The sequence below is a fragment of the Cuculus canorus genome, chromosome 2 (genome assembly GCF_017976375.1).
Source record: "Cuculus canorus isolate bCucCan1 chromosome 2, bCucCan1.pri, whole genome shotgun sequence".
In the NCBI taxonomy this organism is placed as follows: domain Eukaryota; kingdom Metazoa; phylum Chordata; class Aves; order Cuculiformes; family Cuculidae; genus Cuculus; species Cuculus canorus.
The window spans coordinates 160657023-160677321 of NC_071402.1; the positions used below are offsets into that span (position 1 = coordinate 160657023).

The window sequence follows — 20299 nt, forward strand, 5'->3', positions numbered from 1 at the left end:
CCTCAACACCTCCAGGGATGGGGCATTCGGAGGAAAAAAGGCCCTTCCTCAGTGAGGCAGCAAGAACCTTTAGAACATAATCCAGATTGGATTCCCAGCTTCAAGTTGAATCAAGAAGGCAAACACTCCTGGCAACCTCCAGAGCCCGGAAGGAGAGGACAAAGATCTGAACAGGCATCTGAATTAACCAATTAACAGCAAAGCCGGTACAGAAATAGAACGGTAGGACCTTGCTAGGTCAGCACGCCCAGTCCTCTTCCATTAAAAGCCACCACTTCACGCTCTCCTTTCAAGAGCGCGATTCGAGTGGGAACACGAGCCCGAGCAATCGCCCAAGGCAGAAGGAAAGCAGGAATCAGAAACAACCCCATCAGCCCTCAAATGCTGCTTTTACTTAGTCCACATTCATTAAGCTTTTTCAAATGTGAAATAATGGTCTCCAAAGTGTTGGATCACCAGGTGGCATCGTGAAGGACCTTCACTCACCTGCATTATTTGGTGGTTCCCACCTTGCTGGTAACAAGCTCAGGGTTTGGGTTTATTCCATTGTAAATTAAGATGTAGCCCCAAAACTCAATGGTTTGAGGGACCTCAAAGATCATAGAATGGTTTGGGTTAGAAGGGACCTTAAAGATCATCCAGTTCCAACCTCCCTGTAACGGGCAGGGACACCTCCCCACTGGATCACGTTGCTCCAAGCCCCATCCAACCCATCCTTCAACACCTCCAGAAGAACAGACCTCTGTCCTACTCACAGCTCCTCCAGAACGCGCGAAAGGAAAGGAGATTCCAGAGAAAGAGGCATAAACTTTGTACAAAAAACAAAAACCACGTTTGTTTCTTTATTTCACAAAATCGGGTGGCTGCGTTGCAGGAATAAAACCGGCCCTATACAGAGGATCAGGTGAAAAAGTCAGCACGCGGATTATTTATACAGAAAGAAAACAGTGTGAGAGTTCGGGGAACTCCGAAGGATCGGCACTAGGACAGTAAAAAATAAGTCTCCATCTGGATCCTTTATATTCCAAGTCGATCAAGCTAAAAACAACCTGAGGTTATTCTAAACTGGACTACGGTCTGAACCAGAAAATCCCATGCTCACCTCAAAGACCCTGGAGGGAAAGGTACCGCTGGGGATGAATTTCCTTGGTGGGAGGCGGAAGGCGGGCAGGTCCTGAGCGTTCGCTGCTAGGCACTGTGGGTTCTTAGAGCTTGACAGTGGAAAGTATCGTTCCTACGCATGGGAATAACGAGGCTGCAGATGATGGTCTAAGAAAGCAGCCCAGGAAGGGTTATTCCACCTCCATGTGCGCTCAGGACCCGGGCAGTTCTGAGGAGTCCATCACCTGAGGGCTCTTCAAAGCAGATCCTTATTTTTATGGTGTAAGTGGTCCTGTGGGTTTTAGATGAAGAGGGAAATCTCTCTCCGGTTAAGCCTTAGACCACCACCTCGCACTCGGTCATTGAAAGCCACCCTTTAGATAAACCTTCAGACCTTCAGCCAAACCCTCTCAAGCCCCAAAGAGGGTGGAGAACCTGAACCACGGTCAGCAAAGGAGTCTTTGCAGTCACTAACGAGGAGCAAAAAAGCAGTTTAGGCAGCCTGGAGGTCTACAACAGCAGTGGTGGTGGTGGTGGTCTCACCCAACAAATGCTCCTCCTGGAGCGGCTCCTCTACCTACAACCCCCGAGACCGCAGAAGGTCCATGAGCAGAAGGTGACGTGCGAGCTGTCCCACAGACACATCTCTACGGTCGCTGCTCTGCCCACCTCGACTGTCCGCAGGAGGTAGATGTGGCATTTGCACCCCAACCATCCCATCCCAACCCCATCCCGTCCGCTACCATTTCTTCACTATCTACTATTTTTTTTTGTTTTTTCGGGTTTTGTTTTGTTCATTTTAAAAAGTACAAAGTATTATGCTCCAAAAAAAAAGGGACTAAAAATCATGATTTTATTCCTCAGTTGGCTACTGTACCAAACTACTCAGAGGGAAGGTTCAAACTACCACCTTCAAAGGCAAAAGAAGGGTAAAAACCGGAGCAAGAAAACTCCTACCGTTGAGTGGTTTTTAATTCCAATCGATTCGCTCCTGGCTTCGTTCGCACCAGATCAATCATTTCTTTAATAAGTTAGCGAGGCAGCCCCAGGACTCGGCTGCCGTCCTTAACGATCAGTTATCTCTTAACGAACACAGACAGCATCGCGCCTTCCGTGCTTCAGCACCTTCTCTGCTCAAAATCCACTGGTTTGGCATCCGATCTTGATGCTTTGCTCTACCTGGAGAACCTCAAACCCACCGGTGGAGCGGGCACGTGCTACATCCTAACCCTCAGTTGATGCCTCCACCTTCAAAACTTGAGGGTTTTTTTTTTTACCCTCTCAAAGCTCAAAACACCAAGAGGAAAGAAACCAGAGTTGAGCACACGCTGGAAGGCGAGCAGACCAAAGCGTAAAGGACTTCCCACCAGCAACATGGAGGCACTACCGGCATCTTTGATCTAAAGCTTTCCCAAAGGAATGCTGAGTAACTGCCAGGTTAGGAGGAGAAGAGGGAGAAAGAGGTTGTGGAGATGTGCTTGTAGATGTGTGTGTATACGCACGCACGCACACACGACCGGGACAGGCCAACGGGAGGTGGGAACCTCCCAAGGGAACAGGAGGTAACTGAGGAATCCATTTTTGGTCACCACTATGTTGCTGTAGAAGTTCCTTCTTCCTTGACTGCTTACGGAGCGGCTGAGGCTGGTGGAGCTCCTGCCGGAGGAGGTGTCACCCCTTCCGCTGGTGGAGGCGGCTGTGCAGGAGGGGGATCTGAAAGAAAGAGGAGACAAACGGTGAGCAGAACACCAAGAGAGGCGGAACACGGCGAAGGAACCCAACGCGAATACCCAGTTGTCAGTACGCCATGGGAGACGTGGTTGTCTGAGTTGGGATTGTTCAGCCTGGAGAAGAGAAGGCTCCAGAGAGACCTTAGAGAAGGTTCCAGTATTGAAAGGGGAGGCAGGAAAGCTGAGGAGGGACTATTTCCAAGGGTTTGGAGTGATAGAATGAGGAGGAATAGGGAAAGTTTATTAGATGTTAAGAAGAAATTCTTCTCGATGAGGCACTGGCCCAGGTTTCCCAGGGAAGTTGTGGCTGCCCCATCCCTGGAGGTGTTCAAGGCCAGGTTGGATGGGGCTTGGAGCAATCCGATCCAGCGGGAGGTGTCCCTGCCCATGGCAAGGGGTTGGAACTGGATGGGCTTTGAGGTTTCTTCCAACCCAAACCATTCCGTGGTTCCATGATTCTAATTTGCCATCAACCAGAACCCCCCGATCCCACCCCTGGAGGTGCTGAAGGCCACGTTGGATGGGGCTTAGAGCAATCCGATCCAGTGGGAGGTGTCCTTGCCCACAGCAGGGGGTGGAACTGGATGGGCTTTAAGGTCCCTTCCAATCCAAACCACTCTACAATTCTATGCAACCAGCAAGGATTGGCCCCAGAAACAGCCTTGGCTGCAGCTTCTCCATCTCTTAAGCTTCACACGAAGCTCCGCCGCACGTTTTCCTGTGCTTCAGCACTGGGAAAGCAGATAAAATTCCCCCTTTTTTACAGCAAAGATGAGACGCGCAGCTCAGCAGCCAGCAAAGTTCACACCAAGCAACTTTCAGAGCATCTCTTTATCTCTCAGCTCCGTTCTTCAGCCTTTAGATTATGGCTTTTTGCTATTTAAAACAGGCAGAACAATAGATTTTCATCCAAACAGAGTCCGCACTCGAGCTCCGAGCGGTGCATGTAGGTTAAAGTAGACGGATGCACAGATGCATCCGTAGGAGGCAAGAAACGGAGGATACAAAAGGCCGTCTTCCACGCAGAGAGAGGAGATGTTAATGAAATATGACTGACTTGCTTAGTAGAGGAGGTAAAAAAAAGGAAATTAAAGAGAAGGGAAGAGAGCAGGCAGGAATACAACCTGACGTGAGATATTCCCAGTGGCAGCGGCTCAGAAATAAGGAAGGAAAATTCAAAGCTAGGGTGCCAGAAGAATGTCTGAACAAAAATAGCACCAGAAAGGAGGATTTCATGGTTCCGCTGGTGAACACCACTGAGTCGGTGTTCCTCAGCAACTCCCTTCAGCTGAAGCCCAAATGAGATGGCTCTTCCCAATTATTTTTTGGGAGAGGGGCTCCAGGTGATCACAAGGCAGAGAATCAGAATGATAAGGGTTGGAAGGGACCTTAAAGCCCATCCAGTTCCAACCCCTTTGCTCAAAACCCCATCCAAGCAGGCCTTGAACACCTCCAGGGGTGGGATCTGGGGGTTCTGGGTGATGGCAAGTTAGAATCATGGAACCATGGAATGGTTTGGATTGGAATGGACCTCAAAGCCCTTCCAGTTCCAACCCTCTGCCATGGGCAGGGACACCTCCCACTGGATCAGACTGCTCAAAGCCTCATTCAATGTGGCCTTCAACACCTCCAGGGACGGCATCTTCCAGTTCCAACCCCCTGTGATGGGCAGGGACGCCTCCCACCAGCTCGAGTGGTGGAGCAGCTTGACTCACCCTTCCATAGGTACAGACAAACCTATTGAGGAGTCCCAGCCAGAGCATCCAACACCGACGCCGGCTTTTCTTTTGCCTCCTGGGCTTGGCCACACTCTTGCACTCATTCATGGAACTCCCCCACCTTAACGATTGCCTTCTGCTGCTTTTTAGCCTGGCAGAAATTCACCTCATTTTCGGAGGTTTAAACCACGTAAGGAACGTTCCGAATAAACCTTTTTGCTTCTTCCTAATTAGGATTTCCTCTTTCTAATTTCACGGTGCTTATTTTTCCGGAAGGCTTTGTGGAAGTGACTTATATTCTGACCTCCACTATTTAAGGATTTAGCTATTGTTAATTCCCAAACCTGTGCATTCTTCCAGACCTCAAGAGAGGTTTTTGATGATGCTCAGAGAGCCTCGGTGCCGTTATAAATAAAATACGGGATGTTATAAAGAAAAGAAAGGAAAACGGAGCACGTTTGGATGCCCTGAGCGAAGATGAGCACTTAAAGCTTCAAGCACACCTCTGGTAGCAGCCTTTGGTTGCCACCGTGCAGAGATCTTATTCTTTCTACAGCAAATAAGGAGGTTTTGACTTCAGTGATGTTTCCAGCAATGAGGAGAGCGACAGAAGAGCCACACCAGGTATATTCACAGAATCATAAAATCCCTGGTTTGCAAACGACCAATGAGATCTTTTGAGATCATCAAGTCCAATCGGACCTGTCCACTATAAACCAGATCCCTGAGCATCTCATCTGCCCATCTTTTAAACCCCTCCAGGGATGGGGACTCCACCACCTCCCTGGGCAGCCTCTGCCATGGCCTGAGAACCCTTCTGGTGAAGAACTTTTTCCTGATGACCAATCTGAACCTGCCCTGGTGCAACTTGAGGCCATTTCCTCTCATCCCAGCTGTTGTTCCTTGGGAGAAGAGCCCAACACCCACCTCATCACAACCTCCTTTCTGGGAGCTGCAGAGAGCGATGAGGTCTCCCCTCAGCCTCCTCTTCTCCAACTAAACAGCCTCAGGTGCCTCAGATGTTCCTCATAACCCTTGTTCTCCAGCCCCTTCCCCAGCTCCGTTCCCCTTTTCCGAACACGCTCCAGCCCTTCAAGGTCTTTCTTGGAGTGAGGGACCCAAAACTGAACCCAGGATTCGAGGTGTGGCCTCACCAGAGCCACGTCCAGGGGTATAATTCCTTCCCTGCTCCTGTGGCCACCCCAGGGCTGATCCGAGCCAGGATGCTGGTGGCCTTCTTGGCCACCTGGGCCACTGCTGGCTCATGTTCAGCTCCTGTCAACCAACCCCAACAGGTCCTTCTCCTCCAGGCAGCTTTCCAGCCGCTCTTCCCCAAGCCTGGAGCTGCACGGAGCTGTTGTGTCCCAAGTGCACAACTTGGCCTCGTTGAACCTCATCCCGCTGATCTCAACCCATGGATGCAGCCTGTCCAGATCCCTCTGCAGAACCTCCCTGCCCTCAAGCAGATCGATACTTCCTCCCAGCTTGGTGTCATCCAAGAACTTCCTACAGATACATTCAAAACGTTTTCTGCTGGAGATCCACTTACACATGCCATTTGGAGCTGCGAGAGGAACACGAGGTCCAATTAGATTCCCTGACATCGGTGACATGCCAGGAGGAGGGGGACCACCACCAGCTGGATGGATGTTGGCCGACACGCTTGGCATCATCCGGCCTGGCATGGGCTGTCCAGGTATCATGGCTCCAGGCCCCGGCATCTGACCTGGAAAAGAGTGAAGAGACGTGATTGTGAGACTTGTGTGGAACATGGAATTCATCAGGAGGGAAAAACAGAGTCCAGTTGTTCTCTGAGCAGTGAGAAGAGCCTTGTGCATGAGAGCCAACTCCATACGTGCCCCAAACACCCAACGGAATGTCTTTGCATCCCCTCAAAGTCAGGAGGAACGAGGGTGCACTTGTCATACAACCACAGAATGGTTTGGGTTGGAAGGGTCCTCAAAGCCCATCCAGTTCCACCCCTCTGCCATGAGCAGGGACACCTCCTACTGGGTCAGGTTGCTCCAAGCCCCATCCAACCTGACCTTCAACACCTCCAGGGATGGGATCTGGAGGTTCTCATTGATGGCAAGTCAGAATCATGGAGCCATGGAATGAGTTGAGTTGGAAGGGACCTCAAAGCCCTTCCAGTTCCAATCCCCTGCCCTGGGCGGGGACACTTCCCACTGAATCAGGTTGCTCCAAGCCCCATCCAACCTGACCTTCAACACTTATGGGGATGGGGCAGCCACCGCTTCCTGGGCAAGCTGTTCCAGGGCCTCACCACCCTCATCGTGAAGAATTTCTTCCTAACGTCCAGTCTAAATCTTCCCCCTTCCAATTTAAAGCCGTTACCCCTCGTCGCATCACTCCGGGCTGTTGCAAACAGTCCCTCCACAGCTTTCTTGTAGCCCCTTCAGGGACCGAGAGCTGCTCTACGGTCTCCCCAGAGCTTTGTCACCTCTCCAAACATCAACGCAAGAAGCAAGTGGAAGACAACAGTTCAACCCCAACGTGGTAAGTGAAGCCCTTCTATGAAGGCTTTTGATAGCGACGTAAATGAAGGCGCCGGGAACAAAGTGCACCGAGTTAACGAGGCATCGCAGTAAGAGAACTTGAGGAAAAAGAGCCGCCGCAAACCTGATGGATGAATTTCATGGGAGAAGTGGAATCATACAGGTGAAAACTGGACTGGATAGAAATTTCTGCTATTAAAAACCTTAGTCCTGGGCTCAGTTCTGGAATCCTCAACATAAGAAGGAGATGGAACTGTTGGAATGGGTCCAGAGGAGGCCATGGAGATGATATCAGGGCTGGAGAACTTCACTATGAGGACAGGCTGAGAGAGTTGAGGTTGTTCAGCCTGGAGACAAGAAGACTGCAGGGAGACCTTAGAGCAGCTTCCAGGACTGAAAGGGGCACCAGGAAAGCTCAGGAAGGATGTTTTTTCCAAGGGCCTGGAGTGATAGGACAAGGGGGAATGACATGAAATTGGAAGGGGAAGATTTAGACTAGACATTAGGAGGAAATTCTTCACAATGAGGGTGGGGAGGCCCTGGAACAGGTTGCCCAGAGCAGTGGTGACTGCCCCATCCCTGGAGATGTTGAAGGTCAGGTTGGATGAGGCTTGGAGCCCCTGATCCAGTGGGAGGTGTCCCTGCCCATGGCAGGAGGTTGGAACTGGATGGGCTTTGAGGTCCCTTCCAACTCAACCCCTTCCATGATTCTATGATTGCGATGCGAGGGCGGGTTCTGAGCCTTCCTTACACATCAGCTCCGGAAGAGATCTTTCCGTTGCAGCTGCATGGAGGAGCTGCTGGAATCACCCAGCTTCAGACACCTCCAACTTGTTGACTGATGCTTTAAAACCTCATTTGGAGAGATTTATTTTGCATAATCCAATTACATTTACTTTGCCACTTCCACGAAGGTACAGCATTTTCCCTTAGAAAAGCAGCTGTTAGGCACGGATTGGAAAGGTTTCCTTCCGAAGAGCTCGTTCCACCCCAAAACCTCAGGCAATCATGCGAGACAGTGCGATGACACAACCTTCCGACAAAGAAAAGGCTCAGAACACACACAAAAAGCATCACAGGCACATGCGTGGTTAAGGTCAAGAAATGGGGCGCTCTGGGGGACAATGAGATTGAGAGCAGCCCCGAAGAGAAGGACTTGGGGCGCTGGGGAGGAGAAGCTCGACAGAAGCCACAACGTGCGCTCCCAGCCCAGAAACCACCCGTGTCCTGGGCTGCATCCAGAGCAGCGTGGCCAGCAGGGACGAAGGGGATTCTGACCCTCTGCTCTTCTCCTGGGAGACCTCATCTGGAGGATTGGGACCAGTTCTGGAGTCCCCAACATCAGAAGGAGATGGAACTGCTGCAACAGGTCCAGAGGAGGTCACAAAGATGATCTGAGGGCTGGAGGACCTCTGCTATGGGGACAGGCTGAGAGCGTTGGGGTTGTTCAGCCTGGAGAAGGCTCCAGGGAGGGAGACCTTCGAGCAGCTTTCAGTGCTGAAAGGGGCTCCAGGAAAGCCGGGAAGGGACTTTTTCCAAGGGCCTGGAGTGATAGAAGGGGAATGGCTTTAAACTGGAAGGGGGAAGATTTATATTGGACATAAAATGAAATTCATCGAAAGGTTTCTCAGGCCGTGGCAGAGGCTGTCAAGGGAGGAGGTGGAATCCCCATCCCTGAAGGGGCTTAAATTTGGGCAGATGAGGTGCTCAGGGATCTGGTTTAGTCGTGGACGGTTGGTCTTGATGATCTCAAAGATCTTTTACAACTAAACGATTCTATGATCTTTGGTGACCCTTTGCTGATCCACCTCTACTTTACCAAAGCCTTTCTTCAAGTCTCAACCTGTGCTTGGCTGTTGCTCGTGGTGACAGTGTTGTCACATCACCGGCTGTGCCCTTTCTGCCCACTCCTCGTCTCGGATCAAGGTGGACCAAAGCAGATGCGCAGACGGCAGCGAATTCATGCCACGTCTGCTCGTACCTTCAGCTATCGGTGTGCTCTCGAGGGCAGGACTGCCATCCAGGAGGGCTGAGGCTGAAGGAACGGACTGACAGAAGCCTTGGGAGATACACCAAGGACAAAGAGCGACTTTCCAGTACCTGAAGAGGCTCCAAGAAAGCTGGGGAGGAGCTGCTCCCAAAGGCGTGCGGGGATGGGACGAGGGGCGATGGGGATAAACTGGAGAGGGGCACAGTTAGACTGGACATAAGGAGGAGTTTTTTCCCCATGACAGTGGTGAGGCTTTGGCACAGGTTGTGCAGAGAAGCTGTGGATACTCCAACCCTGGAGGTGTTGAAGGCCACGTTGGATGGGCCTTGGGCAGCCTGAACCAGTGGGAAGTGTCCCTGCCCATGGCAGGGGGGTGGAACTGGATGGGCTTTAAAGTCCCTTCCAACCCAAACCATTCCACAGTTCCATGACTCGCTAACTTGCCGTCAACCAGAACCCCCAGATCCCATCCCTGGAGGTGCTCAAGGCCAGGTTGGATGGGGCTGGGAGCAACCTGATCCAGTAGGACGTGTCTACTGTCTTCATTTCTATGAAATGCAGAGTCTCCAGCCCAGAAGGACTAACCCCAAGCAGCACCTCTGCAGAACAGACCAAGAAGGAGACTTGTTCCAACAGATCCATCTCCTTCTTATGTTGGGGATTCCAGAACCGCACGCAGGACTCATGGGATCGGAGGAGAGGGGGACCTCACACAAGCAAGATGAGCACTGCCTTCCTCGTCCATCCATGTCCTTGCACTCCTCCCCTACTTTGACCCCAGCGTTGAACAAGAGAAGCACCCACTTGGTGCATCAAGACAACATTATTATGCTGTTAAGAGCTCTGGCTTGAGCACATCTTGGATTTTTAACGAACTTCTGTATTTTCAACCCAAAACTCCTACCCGAAAGACACAACTGCAGCTACAAATATGTCAAAGTAGAGTAGCAGAAGCAGACATGGGGCAACTCAAACTGCTGGGGCAGAAGGGTGGTAGGGGGCGAGTTGGTGCCAAGAAAGGAAACTGGAGACAAAACATACAATCATGGAATAGTTTGGGTTGGAAGGGACCTCAAAGCCCATCCAGGTCCAACCCATGGGCAGGGACACCTCCCACTGGATCAGGTTGCTCCAAGCCCCATCCAACCTGGCCTTCAACACCTCCAGCGATGGGGCAGCCACCACTTCTCTGGGTGACTTGGACCAGGGCAGGGGGTTGGAACTGGATGGGCTTTGAGGTTCCTCCCAACCCAACCCATTCCATGATTCTATCACATCCCAGAACTCCAAAATGCTGGAGTTGAGAGTAAACCCAAACTGGGATTACACAAGGGGAAATTTCTCCCACCACTCCACGAAGCCCTATTTTTACAGCTCACACTTTTCATTGTACACACGACATCGCTTCGAGACAGCGTCTCAAGCAGAAAACGTCCAAGCGTGACCTACATAAGGGGGAGAGCTTAAAAAAAATGCAGACGCAAGAAGAGATAAAAGCCAAAAGGTTCAATAAAATGAGATTTAGGAGCCGAAACAAAAAAATCCTTTACACGTTGGGAGACTGGAGACATCAACGCGTGCTCCGAAGCGTTGAGCTCTCAGCCAACGGCCAACTGCGGATTCACCCGACCGCGAAACGGAGAAGAAGCCGTTTTTAAAGGCTCTCCAGGGTATTTATCTTGATTAAGTAAGGCTCTACCTCTATTAAATCAGCGACTCGAGGGCCACTGGAGTGGTAACAGGTTTAATGTTTCTCTTTCCCTGCAGCAGCCGGCGGAGCGTGAGGCACAAAGCCTGGAGTCGATTCAAATCCTCTCCCTGTTTACCATTCAAAGGGAGAAGCTGCCAACGCTACGGGAAGGGAGTCCCTCCTTCGGGAGCCAGGATTCCGGAGAGGAGCAAAGCCAGCTGCGCTCTGACATTCCTCTGTTTTCCATAGGGGACGGGCTTTGCTGGAATCTCGCTCTCCGCCTGCTGAATGAATGGATTCAGAGCTCTGCTGGGGAATAAGAGGAGAACGGCTCCCGGGAACCACGAAAAATGAGTTGGGTTGGAAGGGACCTCAAAGCTCAAACAGTTCCAACCCCCTGCCATGGGTACGGACACCTCCCACTGGAGCAGGGGCTCCAAACCCCATCCAACGTGGCCTGGAACAACTCCAGAGATAGGGCAGCCACAACTTCTCTGGGCAACCTATTCCGGGACCTGTCCACACTCATTGCTAAGAATTTCTTCCTTATGTCCAACCTAAATCTTCCTCCTTACAGTTTAAAGCCATTCCCCCTCATCCTATCACTCCAGGCCCCGGGAAAAAATCCTTCTCCAGCTTTCCTGGAGCCCCTTCAGCACTGGAAGCTGCTCTAAGGTCTCCTGGGAGCCTTCTCTTCTCCAGACTGAACAACCCCAACTCTCTCAGCCTGTCCTCGGATGGGAGGTTCTCCAGCCCTCCCATCATCCTTGGAGCCTCCTCTGGACCCATTCCAACAGCTCCATCTCCTTCTGATGTTGAGGATTCCAGAACTGGTCCCAATCCTCCAGCTGAGGTCTCCCTGGAGAGGAGCAGAGGGGCAGAATCCCCTCCGTCCCTGCTGGCCACGCTGCTCTGGATGCAGCCCAGGACACGGGTGGTTTCTGGGCTGGGAGCGCACGTTGTGGCTCCTGTCGAGCTTCTCCTCCCCAGCACCCCAAGTCCTTCTCCTCAAGGCTGCTCTCCATCCCATCATCCCCCATCGTGTACTGAACACGGGGATTGCCCCAACCCAGGGGTAGGACCTTGCCCTTGGCTTTGTTGAACCTCATGAGGTTCTCCCAGCGCCACTTCCCCAGCCTGTCTGGATCCCTCTGGATGACATCCCGTCCTTCCACCCTGGCACCTGCTGCTGGCAGGGCTGCTCTCCATCCCATCCTCCCCTAACCTGGATTGCACGCCTGCAAGCTTCACCGCAGAGCAGCTCTGCAGCGCTCCTTCCCACCGGGAATGCTTTTCAGAAGACTCGGCAATCCGTATTTCTAACCAACCTCCCAGACACGTCCTTTCCTCCAGCACGTCCTCCTCCCCTTCCCCACCCGACCGCAGCAGACAATCCCACCGCTGAGAACTGTGAATAATTAACCACAATAACTCATTTAGCATCGCCTCTCGGGGGAGAGGCACAATTTCCACTTCACTGGCAGTTTGCTTCGCCGTCCCCTCCCCGCTGGCGCGATTCAACCGACGCCGACGATGGAGGTGCTACAGATGCTTCCAAATGGCGTGGAGCAACGCGCGCCGGGGACCCCGACATCCCCACCGCCTCCCAGCCGAGGATTCACCATTATTCTCCTACAACAAAGCACGTACGACAAGAAGAGCAACCTTGTGGAGAAGCTGTCACATGAGCAAGGACACCCGTTCCGCACGGCAACCTTCAAATATTAATGTCTCCTCAATAAAACATTCTTGTCAGGAGCCGGGAGCTGCTCCAACTTCCTGGGGAAGCTCTGCAGATGTTCAGATGACAGAAGAGTGCGAGCCGCTAAAACATCATCCAGCATCCTCGGAGGAATCGCTGTCCTGGTGGACTCTCATCCACGATTATGGCCCCACAACAGCTCCTGCCTGGCCAGGTTTTCATATCATAGAGTCATGGAATGATTTGGGTCAGAAGGGACCTCAAAGCCCATCCAGTTCCACCCCCCTGTCATGGGCAGGGACATCTCCCACTGGATCAGGGGCTCCAAACCCCATCTAACGTGGCCTTCAACACCTCCAGGGATGGAGCAGCCACCACTGCTCTGGGCAACCTGTTCCAGGGCCTCTCCACCCTCCCAGGAAAACATTTCTGCCTCAGATCTCATCTCCATCTCCTCTCTTTCAGCTTCAAACCATTGTCCTTGTTCTGTCCCTGCCCTCCCTGACCAAGAGCCCCTCCCCAGAACTCCTGGAGCCCCTTTCAGTCCTGGAAGCTGCTCTAAGGTCTTCCTGGAGCCTTCTCTTCTCCAGACTGAATGACCTCACTTCTTTCAGAGCAGAGGTGCTCCAGCCCTCAGATCATCTCCGTGGCCTCCTCTGGACCTGTTCCAACAGCTCCATCTCCTTCCTATGCCCAAGACTCCAGAACTGGACCCAGGACTCCAGGTGGAGTCTCACCAGAGCAGAGCAAAGGGTCAGAATCCCCTCCCTCCCTGCTGGTCCCACGGCTTTGGATGCAGCCCAGGACATGGTTGGTTTCTGGGCTGGAAGTACACGTTGCCAGCTCACGTTTTGCTCCTCACCTCCCACCACCCCAACTCCTTCTCCTCAGGGATGCTCTCAAGCCATTCTTTACCCAAGCAGTTGAGAGACCCTCAACTGCAGAAGTTCACCATCTGTTCCCAGACTGACATTCAACTGGAGACGTTCACCAGCTGCTCCCAGACTGACCCTCAACTGGAGATGTTCACCAGCTGCTCCCAGACTGACCCTCAAGTGGAGATGTTCACCAGCTGTTCCTGGACTGATTCTCAACTGCAGATGTTCCCCAGATGCTCCCTGACCAATCCTTGACTGGAAATGTTCGCCAGCTGTCTCCAGACCTTCAGCTGGAGATGTTCTCCAGATGTTTCCAGCCTGATGTCTAAGCTAAAGAATATTTCTCTAGAAAGAGCTTTATAGTTAACATTTAGTTATGAGATGGGGCTTAACCGCTTCCGCCTCTGAACCCAGAAAAGCCCTAAGCAGGAACTTTTTCTTCCATTTCTAAATGTCATCTCAGCCCCTTTCATCACTCAGTTTCCTGCTCTCTCTTCAGCTTTCGTCAATCACTTTAAAGGCATCCGACTGAGCATTTTGTTCACGCTCTACTGAGCCAACGGTTACATTTTCAGTCACTCTTCGGGCCAGAAACCTGTTTGAAACATCAGTGAGAACCAAAGTAAAGTCTGGAGGTGAAACCCACGCAGCTGAGAAGGAAATTGCGAAGGGTATTTCCATCTCCAGCTTCCCCTCGGGGTTGCGTTGGACGGTTGCCCACTGGTGCTCCTCAGTTTCTGCTAAGTTGTTTGGGGAAACTGTCTCCAACACAAATCGAATGGGTCAGTTCTTCCTCCAGAGCCTACAGTGATGTCTCCGAGTCTCCAATAACCTCTTCATACCTGACTGAAGAAGACCACCCTGGTATTCATCACTGAGGTTTCCTTGGATTTGGTCACCATAGGGACAGAAAGTTATCATTGGAGAGAACTCAAGCGAGGAAACTGTTCCTTCTTACCAAACCATGTCAAGCTCTGCGCAGGGAAGTTCTAACCCAAAGCTCTGAAGCCAGAGGTCATCGACAGGACTAAGAGGAAAAGAGGGCTTTCAGATTGATTCTGCAAGCGTCTTAGTGTCCTCTAGCAAGGTAAAATTCATCTACCCACACCTTCCAACATCTGCTGTCTCCATCAAGCCTGCAGGAGACCAATGAGCAGGCACACAGTGAGGGACCTTATGGATGTGCGGTCATAGAACCATAGAATGTCCTCAGGTGGAAGGGACCCACAAGGATCATGGAGTTTAACTCCTGTCCCTGCATAAGTCAACGCCAAAAGTAAGGGGAAGTTCACCGGTTTCTTTCAAAGGACCTTCAATGATCATAGAATCACTAAGGTTGGAAAAGACCTCTAAGATCATCCAGTCCAAACACAAGTTCAACACCACTGTGCCTCCTAAACCATGTCCTCACGGTCCACATCTATAGGCTTTAGGAAACCTTCCAGGGATGGAGATGCCACCACTGCCCTGGGAAGCTTCTGCCAAGGCTTCACCACTCTTTCAGGGAAGGAATTTTTCCTAATATCCGATCTAAATCTCCCCTGGGGCAACTTGAGGCCATTTCCTCTCGTCCTACCACTTGTCACTTGGGAGGAGACACCACCACCCACCAATTAGTAACTGCCGGAATTGCTACTGATCTATGGACATCCTGATCTGCCATCAAAGCATGGGTCTATCACTGCTCCAAGACTTACAAGTCCAATAAAGCGCAGAATTGTTTAGGTCAGAAAAGACTAAAGGTCATCAAGTCCAACAGTAAACCTCACACTGCCAAGTCCACCATGTCCCTAAGCACCATGTGTGGTCTACACGTCTTTTAAATCCCTCCAGGGATGGTGACTCAATCACTTTCCTGGACAGCCTCTGTTGGGGCCCGAGAACCCCTTCGGATAAGAAAGTTTTCCTGATGTCCAATCTGAACCTGCCCTGGTGCAACTTGAGGCCAGTTCCTCTCCTCCTATGCATTATCACTTGGGAGAAGACCCCAACACCCACCTCGCTTCAACCTCCTTTCAGGCAGTTGTAGACAGCAATGAGGTCTCCCCTCAGCCTCCTCTTCTCCAGGGTGAACACCTCCAGGTCTCTCAGCCGCTCCTCCTGACCCTTGTTCTCCAGAACCTTCCCCAGCTTCGTTGCTCTTCTCTGGACACGCTCCAGAGACTCAATATCCTTCTTGGAGTGAGGGGCACACAACTGAAGCCAGGATTCCAGGATTCTCAAGGCCCCATGCAACCTGAACTTCAACACCTCCAGGGATGGGGCAACCACAGCTTCTCTGGGCAACCTGGGCCAGGATCTCACCACCCTCATGGGGAAGAAGTTCCTCCTTATGTCCAGTCTAACTCTGCCCCTCTCCCATTTATCCCCATTGCCCCTCGTCCTGTCACTACAAGCACTTGGAAAAAGTCTCTCCGCAGCTTTCTTGTAGTCCCCTCAGGTTCTGGAAGGTCACTCTAAGGTCTCCTTGGAGCCTTCTCTTCTCCAGGCTGAACAACCCCAACTCTCTCAGCCTGTCCTCGCATGGGAGGTGCTCCATCCCTCACATCATCCTTGGAGCCTCCTCTGGACACGTTCCAACACCTCCATCTCCTTCTTCTGTTGAGGATTCCAGGACATCATCGATGTGATGTGATAACCTCCCTACAACCGCCTTATAGGTTGGTTTAGGAGAGCTTTTAGGTCTCCCCTCGGTCTTTTCTCCAGCCTAAACAGCCCCAGGTCCCTCAGCCGCTTCTCCTACGTCTCGTTCTCCAGATGTTTGACTCTCACAGAAGGCAGAAGCGCCTCATCCGGCATCGCTGCCCTCCAGCACGAGGGGTTGGTGGTGAAAAAGTCAATCTATTGACTAACTTTAATCAAATTTGAAAGAGAGATGTACTAATTAACACAGCACCACCCCTTCCACGATAGACGTTGAAAGGGGTCACCGGGGATGCAGAGGACCTGAATGATTACGACGGGGCTGAAGCAATAAGGTATTATGTGACTGTATTAGAAATTGCGTTTTATTAGTCCCCTGGTGAAGACAACAATGGATTTAATCTCGTTACAGTCGCAGCCTCAATAGCAGCTCGGAAGTCAGAGCTACTCTCATGATCTGCATTAATTCCACCCTTTAATTCGTTTTCAATTTGCTATTTTTCCAATTCATAAAAGGTTTCTTCCTTTTGCTGCGAAGCGAACAGAGCCGAGCGGTCAATACAGCACAGAATAGATAAATCAAAGAATTGTTCAGGTTGAAAAGATGTTTTAAGATCATCAAATGCAACCGTAAACCCAACGCTGCCAACTTCACCACTAAAACGTGTCGCTAAGAACCACATCCACACGACCGCAATATTAATTGAAATGAAAAAATAGACCACATTTCATCACAGAATGGTTTGGGTTGGAAGGGACCTCAAAGCCCATCCAGTTCCACCTCCCGCCATGTGCAGGGACACCTCCCACTGGATGAGGTTGCCCAGAGCTCCATTCAACCTGACCTTCAACACCTCCAGGGATGGGATCTGGGGGTACTTGTAGATGGCAAGTTCAAATCATGGAGTCACAGAATGGTTTGGGTTGGAAGGGACCTCAAAGCCCATCCAGGTCCACCGCCCTGCCATGGGCAGGGACACCTCCCACTGGATCAGGTTGCTTCAAGCCCTATCCAATGTGGCCTTCAACACCTCCAGGAATGGGGCAGCCACCACTTCTCTGGGCAACCTGTTCCAGGGCCTTCCCACCCTCGCAGGAAAACATTTCTTCCTAAGATCTCATCTCAATCTCCCCTCTTTCAGCTTCAAACCGTTGCCCTCGTCCTATCCCTGCACATCCTGAGAAGAAGTCCCTCCGGAGCTTTCGTGGAACCCTCTTAAGGTACTGGAAGCTGCTCTAAAGCCTCCCTGGAGCCTTCTCTTCTCCAGGCTGAACAACCCCAACTCTCTCAGTCTGTCCTCAGAGCAGAGTTCCTCCAGCCCTCCAATCATCTCCATGACCTCCTTTGGACTCGCTCCAACAGCTCCATCTCCTTCCTGTGCTGAGGATTCCAGAACTGGACCCAGGACTCCAGGTGGGGGTCTCACCAGAGTGGAGCAGAGGGGCAGAATCCCCTCCCTCCCTGCTGGTCCCACGGCTTTGGGTGCAGCCCAGGACACAGCTGCCCATCACTGGGTGCTACTAGGAGGAGTCTGACTCCTTTATTCCCTCTTTTTGCTATTCATACACACTGGTGAGACATCTCCTTCCCAAAATCCATCCGCACATCGGTTCCTGGGCCAAAAACCATGAAATGATGTTGCAGTATTATAAAACACTCTATAAGACAGACCATAGAATCATGGAATGGTTTGGGTTGGAAGGGACCTCAAAGCCCATCCAGTTCCAACCTCCTGCCATGGGCAGGGACACCTCCTACTGGATCACGGTGATCCAAGGCCCATCCAACGTGGCCTTCAACACCTCCAGGGATGTGGCAGCCACCACTTCTCTGGGCAACCTGTGCTGGTGCCTCACCACCTTCACAGACCATCCGTGCTGCCTCCTCTGCTTTTCATCCATTACGAACGGCGATGAACGTAAGGGGATTGTCCCCTTCCAGCTCTTACCTGGTTGTGGTGGGTGAGGTGGTGGCATCTGGTGGTGCATCATGGGGTACGGTGGGGGCTGCTGGTGAGGCAGTAAGCCTGGATGCGCCGGTGCCCCGAGGGGGTTCATCCCAGGCCCACTGGAATGCTGGTGCGACTGCGGTGGGTTTTGACTATGCTGCTGTTCCATTTGCTGACGAGCCCTTAACTCCGCGTATTTCAGCTGCTCCATGTGAAAATTCTGGCGTTCCGTCAGCAACTGTTGTCTCTGCTGCTCTAACTATGTTCCAAAACAAGGAGAAAAAGGCAAAGTGAAGTCAAGAATTAGACATTTCAAACATGTTTCTGCAAATCAAGCTCCTACGCTATTGATTCACCGCAAGTTCCAGGGCGTTTTCCAGCTGGAACTGATGAATCCAACTTGGTTTGTCCTAAAGCTCTCAATAAAACACCTTATTCCATGAGTAGAATCATAGAATCACGGAATCATAGAATAGTTTGGGTTGGAAGGGACCTCAAAGCCCATCCAGTTCCAACCCTCTGCCGTGGGCAGGGACACCTCCCACTGGATCAGACTGCACAAAGCCCATCCAACGTGGCCTTCAACACCTCCAGGGGTGGAGCGGCCACAACTTCCCTTACCAACCTGTTCCAGTGTTGAGAAGATTCAGGATTAAGACAATTCTAGAAGGAACTAGGTTTTTCTCTCAATCTTCTAAGCTACCCAAGGTAGTGGTGGAGTCTCCATTCCTGGAGGAGTTCAAAAAGTGTGTAGACATGAGACGGTTTAGTAGATACGGTGGGGTTGGGCTGACGATTGGACCTGAAGATCTTAGAGATCTTTTCCAACCTTGATTCTATGGTTTTTCCATGTTGGAAAGAGGGGGAAGAGGAAATTAAAGAGCTTTAATATGGTAAAAGTAGAACGTGTGTGCAACAGCACGAGATCACTGATTATAGGCGGAATCCTACTGGCCCAGGTTGCCCACAGAAGTCATGGCTGCCCCATCCCATAACTCCCCATCCCTGGAGGTACTGAAGGCCACGTTGGATGGAGCTTGGAGCAACCTGAGCCAGTGGGAGGTGTCCCTGCCCATGGCAGGGGGTTGGAACTGGATGGACTTTGAAGTCCCTTCCAAGCCAAACCACCCCATGATTCTAACATGCCATCAACCAGAACCCCAAGATCTCATCCCTGGAGGTGTTGAAGGCCAGGTTGGATGGAGCTTGGGGGAACCCGATCCAGCAGGAGGTGTCCCTGCCCATGGCAGGGGGTTAGAGCTGGATGGACTTTGAAGTCCCTTCCAAGCCTAACCATCCCATGATTCTAACATGCCATCACAACCAGAACCCCCAGATCCCATCCCTGGAGGTGTTCCAGGCCAGGTTGGATGGAGCTTGGAGGAACCTGATCCAGTGGGACGTGTCCCTGCCCATGGCAGGGGGTTGGAACTGGATGGGCTTTGAGGTCCCTTCCAACCCAACCATTCCATGATTTGATAATCCTACGATTTAAAGCATGGGATGTGGCATCAGGATGGCCAGAGAGCAACGAGCTGCATTATTAAGAGGACTATGTGAAAAAAACTCATGTAATTTAGGCCAATTAACTTAAATCGGGCTGCTTTCTTTAATGATGAAGCCACGTAGAGAGAAAATCAGCCCAAAATGAAGGGACAAAAAAAAGCCACGGAGAACATGTCTTACTATTTGGCATTTATATGATTCATCACTGGTTATGGGAGCATCATTTCATATAATCATGGAATGGGTTGAGTTGGAAAGGACCTCAAAGCCCATCCGGTTCCAATCCCTGCCACGGGCAGGGACACCTCCCACTGGATCAGGGTGCTCCAAGCTCCATCCAACCTGGCCTTCAACACCTCCAGGGATGGAATCTGGAGGTTCTGGTTGATGACAAATTAGAATCATGGAACCATGGAATGGTTTGGGTTGGAAAGAACCTCAAAGCCCATCCAGTTCCACCCTCAGGCATGGAGAAGGACACCTCCCACTGGCTCAGGTTGCTCCAAGCCCCATCCAACGTGGCCTTCAACACCTCCAAGGATGGGATCTGGGGGTTCTGATTGATGGTAAGTTAGAAACATGGAATGGTTTGGGTTGGAAGGGACCTCAAAGCTCAAACAGTTCTAACCCCCTGCCATGGGCAGGGACACCTCCCACTGGCTCAGGGTGCTCCAAGCTTCATCCAACCTGGCCTTCAACACCTCCAGGGATGGGGCATTCATAACTCCCTTGGGCAACCTGGGCCACTGCTTCCACCACCCTCATTTTGAAGAATTTCTTCCTAATGTCTCACCTAAATCTTCTCTTCCCAATTTAAAGCCGTTCCCCCTTGTCCCATCACTCCAGTCCTTTGGGAAAAGCCCCTCCCCAGCCTTC

At 51.5% G+C, this 20299-nt stretch overlaps 1 protein-coding gene across 2 annotated transcripts in view; it reads right to left on the minus strand.

Moving 5' to 3' along the window:
* Window positions 1-806: 806 nt before the first annotated feature.
* SMARCC1 (SWI/SNF related, matrix associated, actin dependent regulator of chromatin subfamily c member 1) overlaps window positions 807-20299 on the minus strand; it is a 97106-nt gene continuing 77613 nt past the window's right edge. Inside the window, exons 26-28 of one of the 2 annotated variants that reach the window (XM_054057232.1) lie at window positions 17918-18176; window positions 6099-6275; window positions 807-2814 (exon numbers count right to left, since the gene is read on the minus strand). In XM_054057232.1, coding sequence (XP_053913207.1) covers window positions 2729-2814; window positions 6099-6275; window positions 17918-18176 — 522 coding nt within the window. In that variant the 3' untranslated portion in view covers window positions 807-2728. The remainder of the gene's footprint in view (window positions 2815-6098; window positions 6276-17917; window positions 18177-20299) is intronic. The other variant, XM_054057231.1, reaches the window with a different exon arrangement.